Consider the following 16347-nt stretch of genomic DNA (forward strand, 5'->3'; position numbering starts at 1 on the left):
AGGGGGGGGGGGGGCGAATACTTTCGCAAGACTTTGTATCTGCTTGTTTATTGCAAGCATTGATTCTCTTCATGTGATTGATGGGGTTTTTTTTGTTGTTTTGTTTTGTAATTTAGTGTTTATTGCATATTCAGTTTAAAGGGAACCTGTAACCAAATTTTGGCCTTAAGCAGCGCCTGTGCTGATTTCTATAAAGGTGCATATACCCCCTGCTAACACCCCCCCCCCCCCATAGAACCCCAAAATAAGTCTATGTAAATTGATCAGTCTGGACCGATGGGCGTCCTAATCTGCGCCCCCTGTCTCTCCTTTCGCCCTAGTCTTGTGCTGATTGACTTGGATGACGCCTCAGACGCCATCCACGTAGACGAGCAAAATCTCCATATTCTTGGCTCACGCAGGCACACTTTGCTCTGCCCTGTCGCGGGCAGACTGTAAACAGGTGTGCCTGCGCGAACAGGCGAGTTCTCTACACAGGCACGAGATTTTGCCCGGCGATGTAGATAATGTCATCCACATCGCTGGATAAAATCTCGCGCCTGTGTAGAGAACTCACCGGTTCGTGCAGGCACACCTATGTTTTCAGCTCTGAGCCGGGAATATGGAGATTTGGCCCATCTACATGGATGGCGTCCGAGGCATCATCCACGTCAATCGGCACAGGAGGAGGGACAGGAGGCGCAGATTAGGACGCCAACCGGACCGGACAATTTACATACAGGGTGGGAGATTTTATTAAGATATTTGTGGGGTCTGGGGGGAACTTGCTCCTTTATAGAATGCAGCACAGGCGCTGCTTAAGGTGCTAGTTTTAGCTTAGCGGGCCCAAATCTGGTGACAGGTTCCCTTTAATCTACTGGAGCATTGTGTATTTGTCCACGCTGTGCTTCTCTATGTAATAATGACTTTTCTGTTAGTACATGTCCGGATATAAGCTGAGTGATGCTCTCCTGTCCGTGTGTAGATTAGTTTGTCTGTTTACACCAGTGTGAAGTGCTTGGGATTTGTTTCGGAAGTGTGCCATTATGTCATAATGAGCGGGACGGGGCCGAGGAGTGGAAACCACATTATCCATTGTAGTAAAATACTTTTTTTTTTTTTTTTCTTCTTTACACCACTGCATTTTACAACCTCGGATTTGTTCAGACAGCGCCTGTAAAATTAACACGTGGATCCTTATTTTATCACCATATGCCTGATATGGAGTATTAGGATCAGACTATTCTCAGACAAGTCGTGCAACTCACCCCAAAAAATGATGTGGACTTGCTGTTATGTGACTATTTTACAGCTCTGATCTTGATGTAAAAAAAAAAAAAAAGTCTGATAAACAATTTATGCACCGCTATAGTGATATGGGGGTTTCACCACTGCAGTGGCACTTTAAATGTAAGCCCTGCACCCCTTCTGGGTTTTTTTATACTTTAATGACACGGCCCCTGTCCTGTGGCATCTTGTGCGCTTAACTTTTGACTGGTCAGAGGTTACGTCACAAGGCCTCAATGCAAGTCTATGGGAGTCAGAATGAGGCTCCCATAGACTTAGATTGAAGAGTGACCTTCGACGCGCTCCATGAAACACTGGAGCTGCCGGTAGGACACGTTTCAGCAGAGACTGACCAGAACCTTGCTAGAAAAGCATGAAAACGACGGAAGGGGAGTATAGGACAGGGCTCAGGGGACTTGAGGTATATGTGCACACTGTAGTTTTAACTGCAACCAAAACTGCACCCTGCTTGTAATGATGGTGCGGGGTTTTTTTTCTGCATTTTTGGTGCATTTTTTTGTGCGTTTGTTACTTCTGAATATGATGGGGGGGGTTTTTTGGGGGTTTTTTTTGGAGTGAAAAAATAGTGATGGGTGGACTGGGATGTGAAGTCTGACCCCCATGGGTTCAAAGGCACCCTGGAAATAAAAAAAAAATAAAAAAAAAAGCTAGCGCAATTTACTTACCAAGTCACCTGCGCGATTGTATACTGCTCCTGCAGCCGCTCATTCTTCTTCCGGGGCCACTCATTAGGCATATTCATTGCTTCCCCAGCCCTTGGGCATCTGTGATTGGTTACAGTTAGACAGTGCCCTCAGCTTGTATGACAGCCTGTCTGACGCTTCCAATCACAGACCCGGTCTGCGGGCGTACAGTAAAAATGAAAAAATAAATAAATAAAACCACGTGCAGTCCCACAATTTTGATAACCAGCCAAGATAAAGCCAGATAGCTGGGGGCTGGTATTCTCTGGCTGGGAAGACCCATGATTATTGGGAGCCCCTCAGCCTAAAAATATCAGCCTGCTGCCACCCATGATTATCGCATCCATTAGATGCGACAACCCCAGCACTTTACCCGGCTCGTCCTGATAGCGTCAATGAAGCCAACACTTTTTTTTGCAAATATTTGACACATTTTGTTGCAGTTGCAGGACTCTGTGTGATACTATAGGAAATAATTGGATGAAATGTGACTCTGCGATTTCAGTGTTGTACAACACGTCATCGTGTAGCCTCAATGCAACACAATAAAGGATCATGCGATATTCGATCAGATGTGGTTTGTATGAAGGTTTGAGAACATATGTGAGCTTGTCCTGGCCTCCGGGTGCTCCAGTAAAAGTCGCTATGTACATAAGGCCTAAAATAAAAGTTGAGAAATCTGCTTAAATTAATTTGTATTCTTCCAATGCCTCCAATATTATGCCATGCTCACATCCTCTGTTTTTCTAGGAAAAGAGAAGGTCCAACCTCCAAGATGCCCTGATTGGAAGCACTGTGACGGCACTAGGGCTCTCGGGCCAGATCCGCAATCTGTTCCCATTATTAAACTGCTGGTTTCTCCCACTTCCGAGTCTCTGATGGTCTACTGTAAGGTTAGACTATCAATATGTGTCCAGGAGAGCACACTTGAAGGGAACCTGTCACCAGTTTTTTCAGTATTGGACCAAAAGTATCACCTTCTGCAGCTCCTGGGCAGCATTCTATGAAGGTGCACCTTGTCCCCTGACTCCCCTTGCAGACCTCAGAAATACCTTTGATAAAATCTGCCACCATGTATGTAAATGAACCGTTCTAGTCTGATGGACGTGCTCTTTTTCGGCTCCTGTCCCTCCTTTTGCCGCTATTCGCCGTCCTCCTTTGATGATTGATGTGGTTGACTCCTCCGTCATCATCCACGTAGCTGGGCAAAATCACGTGCCTACACAGTCATTCCCGGCTTGTTCAGGCACACTTTGCTCTGCTCCATTGCGTGCAGAGCCGAAACTATAGGTGCACTTGCGCGACTCGGTGAGCTCTCTGCGCAGGTGCAAGATTATGAGAGAGCTCACTGGCTCGCGCAAGCATATCTATGTTTTCGGCTCTGCCCGCAATGGGGCAGAGCGAAGTGCACCTGTGCGAGCCGGAAATGACTGTGCAGGCACGTGATTTTACCCAGTACGTGGATGATGACAGAAGCATCATCCACGTCAATCAACAAAGTCAGACGTCGAACAGCAGCAAAAGGGGGTCTGGAGCCGAAAATGAGGACACCAATTCAACCATGAAAAGGACGCCCATCTGACCAGAACGGTTCATATGTGGCGGCCTATTTTATAAAGGTATTTCTGGGGTCTGCAGGTGGTCCGGGACCAAGGTGTGCCTTCATAGAATGCAGCCGAGGAGCTGCATAAGGTGCTACCTTTGGTTTAACACTCAAAAAACTGGTGACAGGTTCCCTTTAAGGCTATGTGCCCACGCTGCGGATTTACCGCGGATTTTGCCGCGGATTTCCCGAAAATCTGCAGCAGCGGCACTTCCAAGCCATTTCAATGGCATTTTGGAAATGCTGTGTCCATGCTGCGGATTTTTCCGCTGCGGATTTGCCGCGGATTTTGATCCGGAAAAATCTGCAGCATGTCAATTGTTTGGTGCAGATTTGGTGCGGATTTTTGGTTTTGAATGGGGGAAAAAAAAAAAATCCGCGGTAAATCCGCGGGTGCGGATTTGCCGCGAAAGTCGCGGATTTTCAGGCAGAAAAATCCGCAGGTACATTCTACCGTGGACACATAGCCTAAGAGTTGCCTGACCATGACAATTCTTCTAAATGACCCGGTCCTTCAGTCAGCTGATTACATTTTTTTTTTCTAAATGATATAGTCGGGAAAGCTACAGCTAATCACACATTTCCACTGGTGCCTATACAAGTGAATGATGCTCTTTGTTAGAGACTTTTGGTGGAGCCCTTGTAGAGACCCCACTCTATGATGTCCAGTCAAACATACAGGGAGCCTTCTAGTGGCTAATGTGCAGTGAATTTTCGGATTTCCCCTCTAAACGATGTCACACCCATACACCATGCTCTATTCTTATTATTACATGCACCGTCCGTTTGATACATGGAGAATAATTACAAGCTCATCTAAAACGTTAGCGTAAACTATCTCTGCAGACGTGACCGCAAATCTCGACCTTGGGAAATCTCATGCATTTCATATGGGTGGGTGGCCCACATTTCTGGTTTGGCCTGCTTTCTGAAAGCCAGATGTACGGGTGTGACAGCAAGGGACATGTTTGTTCCGGGAGGGCTTTGTAGGGGCTTGTTTAATGGGAATCCAGGAAAATGGTGTGAAAAGCCTCTGGGATGTGCAAAGTGTGAAAGACCACAAATCCGAAATTACAGGCGCTTCCCCTGTGAAAATTTAAAGTATAAAGAACAGTGCACAAGGATTGACCTGAGACGGAAAATAGAAAAGAATATATACGGTCTGAAAATATCATTACGATTGGATAGACCGGTTATTCCCAGGATCTGATATATATGATTATAATCTATCTCTATCTATCTAGCCCCGGGACAGAACTCAGCACATGCGGTAGAGAGGAGGCCAGGACCATAATTTGAGGACATACACTTATGGGTACTATTGTATGTCACTATCAGATTACTAGTAAGTGAAGCCATTTCCTCGGCACAATATAATACAATAATCTATAATGGGTCACTTATACTTCTGCACAGGACCAACAGCACAAGAGCCTAAATAACTAGGTAGGTATTTGGGTTGCCAACTATCCAAAACCATTTACATCAGTGTGGTCTACGTGCTAGACGACCTGCAAGGTTATCTGACCACCCAACCCAGCACTAGCGTCATCTTCGCTGGACGAGGGACCAGTGGCCTCAGTGATCACTGGTGAAAGTTGATTCGGGCTGAGCAGAAATGATGGCCGCCAACAATGATGGAAACGTCAAGGAGAGCGCTATGCATCAGCCACTGTTGTCACCAAACGAGCCTTTGGTGGTGGTGGTGGTGGTGTTAGTGTGGGCCGGTGTCTAGTCAATACAGAACTGCCATACACTGTGTGAATGGTACAGTGACAGCCTCTACTACTGGAATAACATCATTAATCCAGTCATTGTGCCTCTGCATGAATAATACAGGCCTAATTTCATCTTCATGGATGAAAATGATCCAACTCATCAAGCTCGCGTTATTAGGGAACGTCTGCTGTAGTCTGGGGGACTGAATGGAGTGGCCGACACTTTCTCCAGACCTGAATCTTATAGAAGACCGTGTAGAGGCTCGTAACTCTGTACCCCAGAACCTCAGTGACCTAAGGACCATGCTTCAAGAAAAGTAGGATGTCATGCCTCCTCCGATAATAATAACTTCACTTGTGATGAGAAGATCACAATTGCATGCTTTTCCTTAAGTGTCCTCCTTTCATGGTCAAAATTCACTTTAGGGTGAACTATATAATTATAGATGTGTATTTTTTTGTATATTAGCAGAATGCATACAGCATTTCCCTGTTAGTCACATTTCTTTTTCTATAGAGGTCATTATTGGGGGAATGAGTTGAAGGCTCTGTTTGCTCCTCTTCACATGCCGTGACTGCGTGTCATTAAGGGACTCCCTCGTCCATTACATATCACCTAGAGACGTCTATTCCTATTAGGAGAGGTACTGAAGCGAGAGCTGATGTGTAAGGACATATGGCAGGTGCCGAAGCATGGAAGCTGCCAAGGTGTGCAATGATGCCTGTGTATGTCCTAATAATCTACTGGAGACCTCCTGCGAGATGTAAGGACTTATTGCCTTATAATGCAGCCGCGAGCTTGTGGTGTATATAGCCATGGCGGTATGTGCTGTATTGTACGAAAATATATGGTTTTCTGCAACTCGCCTCTTACCCTTACAATAAAAAAAGCTGCTCACAATCTGATTACAGATCTGTACTAGTTCCATGTGTTATTTTCTGTAATACTGGCATAATATCCTATGACTATTCTCATACCGCCATAGAAAGCTGTATTCCTGTGCTACCATATATCGCCATCAGATGACACTTTTTCCCATAGGCAAATTGGAAAAATTAACCTGATTAGGTGGATCAATGAGCAATATCCATATACAACTGACTTATTTTATACCATATACTTATGGGTACTACAGGGGACGCTCACTTAGTATAGGCATTTCTGAGCCAGTCCTCGTGGGGGGGTTATAAAAAAGCCAAAATACAAGAGTGAAATTTGGCAAATTTATTTAGAGGCCTCCAAAAGGGAATCTGTCAGTAGGTTCAACCCTAAGCCATCTGTATGTGCAGATAGATCATGGAAAGTGAAATAGTTATCTGCGATCTGATGTTATATTCTATAGAAATCCACTTTTTTCTTAATATGGAAATGAGCTGTTAAGATCTATTGGCAGGACATGGGTCTCCCTGATAATCTGCCTTCATAGATTATTGTAGGTGGTGGTGTTACCAGTGTGAGACATGTAGATCAGGAGAGCAGACTGTCAGTCATGACATGTCTCATATTGGTAACGCCTGCTTTCATTTTCAATAATCTATGGAGGCCTATTCTCATCTATGACCGACCCGTTACCTGGAACAGCTCATTTGCAGCATGAAAATCTCTGGAATAAGACATCGTATCACAGATATCAAGGTATAATTTATTCTTCTTCCTCTGATTTACATGCCCATGTAGGTTGATCCCACTGACAGATATATTTAATATATTTGATGGATTCTTCAATGGTCTCATGTAAACTTGTGCTATAATTTACACCGATTTCTGGTGTGTCTCCTTCTGGAGAATCTGGACTAGTCCATTTTCGAAAAAAAACATACCTAGCTACAATTGCTTAGCTAGGCTCTAATTCAAGCTCTCTGTAGTTCAGGCGGCATGAATCTATTGATAGTCTCTTGAAGAGATGCGTATCCGAGCTTAATCATTGCCCATAAAAGCTGCCAGAGTTTGATGGCAGAGGGTGTGGGCTAGGAGCACAGATGCTTGTGTTTGATGAGGTTCGTGGGCCGCAGCCTGGAGAACCCACAAGATCTTGTTCAGAATTTCAGACTCTTCTTATAAAAACTTGGTTCTTGTGAGAGAGTTCTCCACATTGTTCCTCTCTCCTCTGAAATCTATTTTTTTATCTGAATTACTGTACTAATGATGGCAGAGGTGGAAATTAAATTGCCCCTCACTATTACCAGAACGCATCCCTTGTTTCCTCGATAACGCTGTAGTAATTGCTCATTGGGGATTTGTAAATGAATAATGTGAAAGGTTTTTAGCTTGTGCCTAGAAACCGATGCAGTCATTAGGCGTCTCCGCTGGATCTTCTCTGGTTTTCTTCGGAGCCATCTTTGTATGTGTTCATGATGATGATCCACTGCTCGGCAATGTCTTGGTCACGGCTGCCCCTCCAAGAGCCGGACAAGAGAGTAGGAGATAAGAACAACTCTATTCTTTTTTTTTTTTTCATTATCCAGGGTAAGGAGATGATGTATAAGCAGTAGCCAGTGGTGAGAATTTCAAAGAATGTGGCGTAATGTGTGGGTCTTGCACATGTCAACAATGATTGAGCCTCAACTTCTGTCCATCTGAGGTGGCCACCAAATCCAAACAGAGCGCACAGCGTTGTCCAGCTTTTCCTACATGGATGTGGCAGCCATTCTTGGCTTAGTTATGGAGTTCATACCTGTTAGACGTTTGTGAAAAAGATTTACGATGTAGACCTCACCTCCTACTTTGTCACTGCTTCAGAGAAGCAACATGGAACACAAAACCTGGGGTTTATGGGGGGGGGGGGGTGTTTTTTTTTTTTTTTAATGGTGGAGACCCCAGTGCTCAGTCACCTATAGACGTCATACATGGTATGTCTCTGGAACATCCCTTTAATATTTGTTAGCAATAGGGGCTTGTATCCCTTTTTGCACATATTGAGACGTCAAGGACACTGCCTGATCATAAATCGTGCCTGAAAATAACCTTGGTATGAAGCAAAGTATGAGGGCAACATTTTCAAAATAATTTTATTGACTGGGATTCTTGTTTTTTTTTTTTTTTGTTTTTTTTTGTTTTTAGCCGATTTTCACCCTGACTCTTAGATGAGAGTCCTAAACATGTAAATTCCCCATCAAAAAATTAGATTTTTACAACTTACAGTCCACTTAATGGACCACTGCTATGAAATGTCCTTTAGTGTTTGTGAAAACCTGCTTCACAGGTCCACATGGGAAAATATCAGAATTAATGATGAGCGAGTTTCGAAATACTTGGATTTGCGATACTCGTAACTAATACTGTCTAATACTCGCGTATGCATTCCGAATAGTGTGTGCAATGCAAGTCAATGGGGCATACTCGCAATGTAATGAGTAACCCGGATGCCGTACTATTCGCTACTTGCACAAATAGTGAGACACTCAGGTTACTCTTTACATTGTGAGTATTCCCCATTGACTTGCATTGCACATTCTTTTGGAATGCACACGTGAGTATTAGACATTACTAGTTACGAGTATCGCGAATCCGAGTATTTCGAAAGTCGCTCATCATTAATTAGAATTTAGGGGGCGTTAAAAAAACCCCACTTAAAAATAAATTTAGTTCTTATTCTTAGGTCTTATTACTCAGGTTGAGAAATTGGTTTACAGATTTGCCTGAGCAAATACAATAATGTTGATCCTAGAATGAATTTCCCCTTTTCTGCTGGGCTGTTGTTCCGCACACTCCCACACGTCTGTCCAGGGCTGCTCGGTGCATTTGTATGACTCCCATACGGGGTGGGATACACCCTAGGGCCTGGGTGCTCGCTCAGGAATCTCAGGAATGGCTTATATGGCCCGCAGGCAGGCTGCATTTGGGATGAGGAAGTTGCCAGACTGCTAAGTAACTTCCCTTACGTCATGTGTTTGCAGGGCTTGACCAATATAACCCCAGCTAATCAGTGAGTGTGTATGGCGGAGGTGCAGCCACATGTCAGCTGATCATACATGGTATCATAGTGAGACTCGTCAGGCAGGAATTAACCATTTGACTTCTGCTCTCCAACTAGAATTCTGCACAAGGTTTACCCTCTCTGGCAGTAAAGTTCTGCTAGTAAACCATGTTATGTAATAACTGTCATCCTAGGACGCCTTTTGGTATTATATATATATATATATATATATATATATATATATATATATATATATATATATATATATATATATATATATATATATATATATATTATGGAAAATATGTTGCACAGGCCAGCTTTTCGCTTTTGAAGGGCTTTGTCGTGTCTCCCCCGCTGACATTCAACAGGGGACTGTCTGTTGTTAAATGAACTCCTGAGCTGGCAGTGTTCCTAGCCAAGATCCCCCAAATAGGATCTAACAACATGCCATATTGGGGGCTTTTAGAAATGGTTTCTATACCAGGAGACCTCCTTGAGGAAACTCTTAGGCTTTGTGCGCACTAGAGCTTTTTACCCGCGGATTTGCCGCGGAAATTTCTTGAGAAATGTCTGCAATCTTTGTGCAGACATTTCCCAGCAAATTCTATGGTAAAAAAAAATAGCTGTGCGCACTGGTGCGGATTTTTCTCAAGAAATTTCCTTGAGAAGAATTTCTCGAGAAACTTTCTTGAGAAAATGAACATGTCCATTATTTCCGCAGGTACCCTGCGGATTTTGGCAGTACAGCCTGGAAAAATCCGCAGGGAACCACCCGCGGGCAAATCGCGGCAATTCCGCGGCTAATCCGCGTCAAATCCGCATGCGGATTTGGTGCGGATTTTTTCCGGAGGTCCGGAAATCTTTCACTCCCAGAAGTTTCTCAAGAAATTTTCTTGAGAAACTTCACATTTCTAGTGCGCACATAGCCTTAAAGGAGTTCTCAAGCGGTAGACAAAAAAAAAACTTAAAGTGTAACTGTCTGTTTAATTTTTATTTTTTTTTTAAATAAATAGTACACAAGAAGGTAAGCAACTTTGTAATATATCTTATCAGACAAATCTGCTTCTTTCTCTGCCAGAATTAATTGGTCATTGTCAAAATTCTGAAGTCTGAGGTAAAATCTGTATTCAGTGAGGACTTTCCCATTACTGAGATAAGAGATGGCAGTTGGTGCCGTCTTCAACTCAAAAATATTTCCAGAATCCGCCCTTTCCTCAATTTGCAATCTACTAAAATGCTAGTGCATGCCCTCATAATCTCCCGCCTCGACTACTGTAACATCCTCCTCTGTGGCCTCCCTGCCAACACGCTTGCCCCTCTCCAGTCCATCCTTAACTCTGCTGCCCGACTTATCCACCTCTCTCCTCAATACCACCCCGCTTCTCCTCTCTGCATGTCCCTCCACTGGCTTCCAATCTTCCACCGTATCCAATTCAAACTTCTAACACTGACCTACAAAGCTGTGCATAATCTTTCCCCTCCGTACATCTCCGAACTACTCTCCCACTACACTCCAACACGTCACCTCCGGTCCTCCCAAGATCTCCTCCTCTCCTCCTCTCTCATTCGCTCCTCACACAACCGACTCCAAGACTTCTCCCGAGCATCCTCAGTCTCCTGGAACTCGCTGCCTAAACACGTCAGACTATCCCCTACCCTTGCAAACTTCAAATGGAACCTGAAAACGCACCTGTTCAGAAATGCCTACAATCTACAATGAACTCGCTGCCGCCCGACCACCGTGCGGAGCTGCCGCCCGACCACCGTGCGGAGCTGCCGCCCGACCACCGTGCGGAGCTGCCGCCCGACCACCGTGCGGAGCTGCCGCCCGACCACCGTGCGGAGCTGCCGCCCGACCACCGTGCGGAGCTGCCGCCCGACCACCGTGCGGAGCTGCCGCCCGACCACCGTGCGGAGCTGCCGCCTGACCTACACCCCACCTATTGTCTCCTCCCCATAATCCTATAGAATGTAAGCCCGCAAGGGTAGGGCCCTCTTCCCTCTGTACTAGTCTGTCTACTGTAACTTGTATACGTATTTTGTATGTAACCCCCCCTCTCATGTACAGCACCATGGAATTAATGGTGCTCTATAAATAAATAATAATAATAATAATAAAGAGGGAGGGTCCAAAGCTCTGCCTCTGGCTGCCCCCGCTCGGCCTCTGGCTGCCCCAGCTCGGCCTCTGGCTGCCCCCGTTCGGCCTCTGGCTGCCCCCGTTCGGCCTCTGGCTGCCCCCGCTCGGCCTCTGGCTCCCCGCTTGGCCATAGAATCCTATCATCACCAACTGCCATCTATCTCAGTAATGGGAAAGTCTTCACTGAACAGAGATTTTACCTCAGAAATGAGACTTTTTATAATGACTGATCAATTCTGGCAGATAAAGAAACAATTTCTCTGATTAAGATATTTTACAAAGTTCCTTATTGTCATGTTTACTACTGATTTATGAAATAAAAAATAAAACAAAGGTTACACTTTAATGCAAAAATACAATGTCATTAGAAAAAGATTTCTTTATACATTTTAATTAGAAAATTGTTTTGTTGGGAGAGCAAATCGATTCATAGGACCTAGTCCAATATGAGTGTCTGTATTCCATGGCTACTGGACGAGAGCCCCACAAACTGTCACCTGCCGACATTCACAGCTCCTTTTCATCAGTCAGCCTGATGCATCATCATGTGTGTGTGAGACGCCACAGCAATGACATGGCTCCAGGCTGACTAATCAATAGAGGAGCTGTCGATTCTAGCAGGTAAGAGACGGCTTTGCATATTTGCATACGTACGTGTGTGTGTGTATGTATGTATATATAATATGTATGTGTGTATATATAGATATATATATATATATATATATATATATATATATATATCTGGCTAGCTGTGCTACCCGGCTTCGCCCGGGTTAATAACAAAGTAGAATGTATTAACAAAAATGTATTCTGCACACAAAAACCACAAAGCAAATATATTGAAATGTAATTATTAAAAGGCAAGATCTAAGCTAATAGACGCATTTCACAACATATATTTCAACACCATAGATATTCCACACAGATTTAACTAAATTGGCCAAGTAATGGGCTCCGTCTGTCTCTTTCCCCTCTATCCGTCTCCCCATCGACATCTTATTACCTCACATATAAGCTTTTTATACTATGAGTGTCTTTTGTTCCTATAGCAACCAATCACAGCTCCTACTAATAACCTGTAGTTCCAGGCTCCTTTTACTTTAATGGAGGCATGTTTTTTGGAGAGTAACTGTAAAGCGCAGGGTTACATTTTCCTGTCCAAACATAGTCTACGACGTTCCCTGGGTCACATGAGGTGTCTGTGCAAAATTTCGTGATTGTAAATGCGACGGTGTGGATACACTTTTCGCTTAACTTTTTCCCCATTATGTAGATAGGGGCAAATTTGATCGGTAAATTGGAACGCGCGGGGTTAAAATTTCGCCTCAAAACATAGCCTATGACGCTCTCGGGGTCCAGACGTGTGAGTGTGGAAAATTTTGTGGCTGTAGCTGCGACTGTGCAGATGCCAATCCCGGGCACACGCACACGCACACACACACACACACTTTTTATTTATATATATATATATATATATATATATATATATATATATATATATATATATATATATATATATATATATATATATATATATATATATATATATATATATATATATATATATATATATATATATATCTAATTTATATTTTATATATTTATATATCTAATTTATATTTTATATATTTATATATCTAATTTATATTTTATATATTTATATATCTAATTTATATTTTATATATTTATATATCTAATTTATATTTTATATATTTATATATCTAATTTATATTTTATATATTTATATATCTAATTTATATTTTATATATTTATATATCTAATTTATATTTTATATATTTATATATCTAATTTATATTTTATATATTTATATATCTAATTTATATTTTATATATTTATATATCTAATTTATATTTTATATATTTATATATCTAATTTATATTTTATATATTTATATATCTAATTTATATTTTATATATTTATATATTATATATATATATATATATATATATATATTATAAAAATATAGTTATCTATTGTTGGAAAACCTCTTTATGGCCTTATGAGAATTGTTGTAATAATTCTTGTTTTTCCTTTCAGATACAATACAATCAAATACTGAAAAAGGTGAGGTTTATGTTTAGTTTTTATGACCTGTTTTACAGGTGTTTTGCTCTTTTCACCAGTGTTGTACATTATTCCTTTCTTGGAGTCCTCTGCTTGCTGTTACATAATGCCAGCCTGGTGTCCTTTTTATGACAAGTGCGCGGCTCGTTACAGGTCACGTCTCTGCTAACTGTACTGTGACGAGACAAATACCTGTGATTGTCACATGCCCAAAACATGATTTTTATACTCTGTAACAAAAATGAATGTTCTTATTATGTTCTCGCTAGTGGACATCTTGGCAACTGGGTTACGAATTTGAATTGGTGCAAAAAAAGAAAAAAGATCTCCAAGAGAAAAAGGGAAAAAAAATGTATAATGAATATTTTATTATTTGCTGAGATGTTAAATATCATTAAAATAAAGATTTTTAGAAAGATTTTTCCATTGAAAATACACAAAATGAGAAATCTACCTCCTTTAACTTGTTTTTACATGACAGCCCCCTTATCCTTAATATAGGTGATAATTTGTTGGTCATTGGGGGTCCGAACACTGGGATCCCTCACCTATCACCAGAAAGGGAACTATTATCCTTGTTACAATATTGGCCGGATGGTCAAACACCCGAGCACCACTCTTTTCATTCTCTATGGAGTTCTCAGAAAAAGTTGGCGCAGTACAGACCAGTCCTATAGGGAATGAATAGAGCGGCATTCGCGCACTGCCACTTCTTTCTAGCAGGGATACAAATTCCCCTTTCTTCTGATTGAGGTGGGTCACAATGTTTAACTGGGGCAGTACCTTGCCGATAGCAGCAGGACTCGTACTCCAGCTAGTTGTCTTACAGCCGGACATAAGACATATGTAATAAGACAATTACTGATCAAAAGAAAAGGGGTGATACGTTTTCACCAGGTCACCCCTTAATCTGTGGGTGACCTGGTGAAAATGTACCACCCCTTTTCTTTTAATCCAACATTTTCTTTTATTACATATGTCTTATGTCCGGCTGTAAGACAACTAGCTGGAGTACGAGTCCTGCTGCTATCGGCCATGTTCTGCACCAGCCAAATATTGAACCAATATGCTACAATCTGTCTACCATGTTCTCTGCAGGATTCCTACAAGACTGTTCAGGAACAAATAGAAAATTCTGCAGACGGAAACACCGTGGGGGGAAACTGATCTCCTGTTCACTTTTATTAATTTTAAGGTTTAGTGTTCCTTTTCCCTGCCTCAAGATGTCTACTCCATAGTATCTGCCACAGCCCACATGATAGAAATGTAATAAGAATGGAATTCCCAGTTAAAAGGAACCCATCACAATGGGAAATTCAATCCTATCCGGAGTCCGCATCATGTTATATACAGCCAGTGGAGCTCGGCTGGCGGATTATATAGGTTTCTATTAAATAGATTAAGTGTAACTACTGTTCCCATGATATAGACCTTTGTTAATTTTAAAGGGGTATTCCCATCTCCAAGATCATTTCTTAATATGTAGTAGGAGTAGTAGTAATAATAATAATATTAGCAAATACCTTCAATTAGAAATGCAGTATAGTTCTCCTGATTCACTATGTCACTTATCTCATGTGCAGGGCATTGCAGGAACTTTGTTATCCATGGTTACGACCACTAGTAACTAAATGAGACTATATGGGTGGTTGTAACCATGGATACCTAAGGTCCTGCAATGCCCTGAACATGCGGTAAATGACATGGTGAATCAGAAAACTAATTGGAGGTATTTGCTAATATTATTATTATTTCTACTACATATTAGGATAGGATCTTGGAGATGGGAATAACCTTTTACGCTTGAGTCCAGTGGTCGGTCATACTTGTACAGCAAGAACATTTACATCATGTATATGTACTGTGTTTTCTGACTTTTTTTTTTTTTTTTTTTTGTTTTTATTCTTTGCCTTTTCAGTTATCTACCTGGTGTTTTTTCATCTATTTTTTATAATGTTTGTGTGGTCATACTGGAAGACAATATTCTCCTGTCCTGCTAATCCATCCAAAGAGGTGAGATCCCAACAATCTTTCTGTTGTCTTTTTATTGTGTTGTCATCCCAGTTTCCCAAAACTTGTAACTTTTATGTCATATAATTTGTTTGTTTTTTTTCAAGGCGACTTGTAATTTTACATGACACCAAAACCACAAAAATTTAAATTCCACCACTGTTTGGCGGCATTCAGGCATCCATATGACATATCCAACTGTATGGGGGGCGGGGGTTACATCACATAGCACTCAGATGTCCCTATCATAATCTATTTTTGGGTATCAGACTTAAGGCCGCTTTACACGCTATGACATCGTTCAAGCGATCTCGTTGGGGTCACGGAATTTGTGGCGCACATCCGGCCGCTTTAGCGATGTCGTTGCGTGTGACACCTATGAGCGTTTTTTTTAATCGTCGCAAAAACGTTCAAAATCGCTCATCGGTGACATGCCCCTCTATTCTCGATTATCGCTGCTGCTGTGTGTACAATGTAGTTTGTTGTTCCTGCGGCAGCACACATCGCTGTGTGTGACACCGCAGGAACAAGGAACCTCACCTAACTTGCGTCCGCCCACAATGCGGAAGGAAGGAGGTGGGCGGGATGTTACGTCCCGCTCATCTCTGCTCCTCCACTTCTATTGGATGCCTGCTTAGTGACGTCGCTGTGACGCCGAACAAACCGCCCCCCCTAGAAAGGAGGCGGTTCGCCGGTCACAGCGACGTCGCTAGGCAGGTAAGTAGTGTGACGGGTCTGAGCGATGTTGTGCGCCACGGGCAGCGATTTGCCCGTGTCGCACAACCGATGGGGTTAGGTACGCACGCTAGCGATATCGGTAACGATATTGCAGCGTGTAAAGCGGCCTTTAGACAAGTCAATGGGGATACATGAAACATGGATGTAAATTGAAAAGGCTTCCACT

General features: G+C 42.4%; 1 protein-coding gene across 3 annotated transcripts in view; it reads left to right on the plus strand.

Moving 5' to 3' along the window:
- ZDHHC20 (zDHHC palmitoyltransferase 20) overlaps nucleotides 1-16347 on the plus strand; it is a 96298-nt gene that overhangs the window by 27474 nt on the left and 52477 nt on the right. For all 3 annotated transcript variants that reach the window (XM_075337394.1, XM_075337395.1, XM_075337396.1), the window contains exons 2-3: nucleotides 13407-13433; nucleotides 15352-15446. In XM_075337394.1, the coding sequence (XP_075193509.1) occupies nucleotides 13407-13433; nucleotides 15352-15446 (122 nt within the window). The remainder of the gene's footprint in view (nucleotides 1-13406; nucleotides 13434-15351; nucleotides 15447-16347) is intronic.

Source organism: Anomaloglossus baeobatrachus, chromosome 2 (assembly GCF_048569485.1).
Source record: "Anomaloglossus baeobatrachus isolate aAnoBae1 chromosome 2, aAnoBae1.hap1, whole genome shotgun sequence".
NCBI classification, from domain to species: Eukaryota; Metazoa; Chordata; class Amphibia; order Anura; family Aromobatidae; genus Anomaloglossus; species Anomaloglossus baeobatrachus.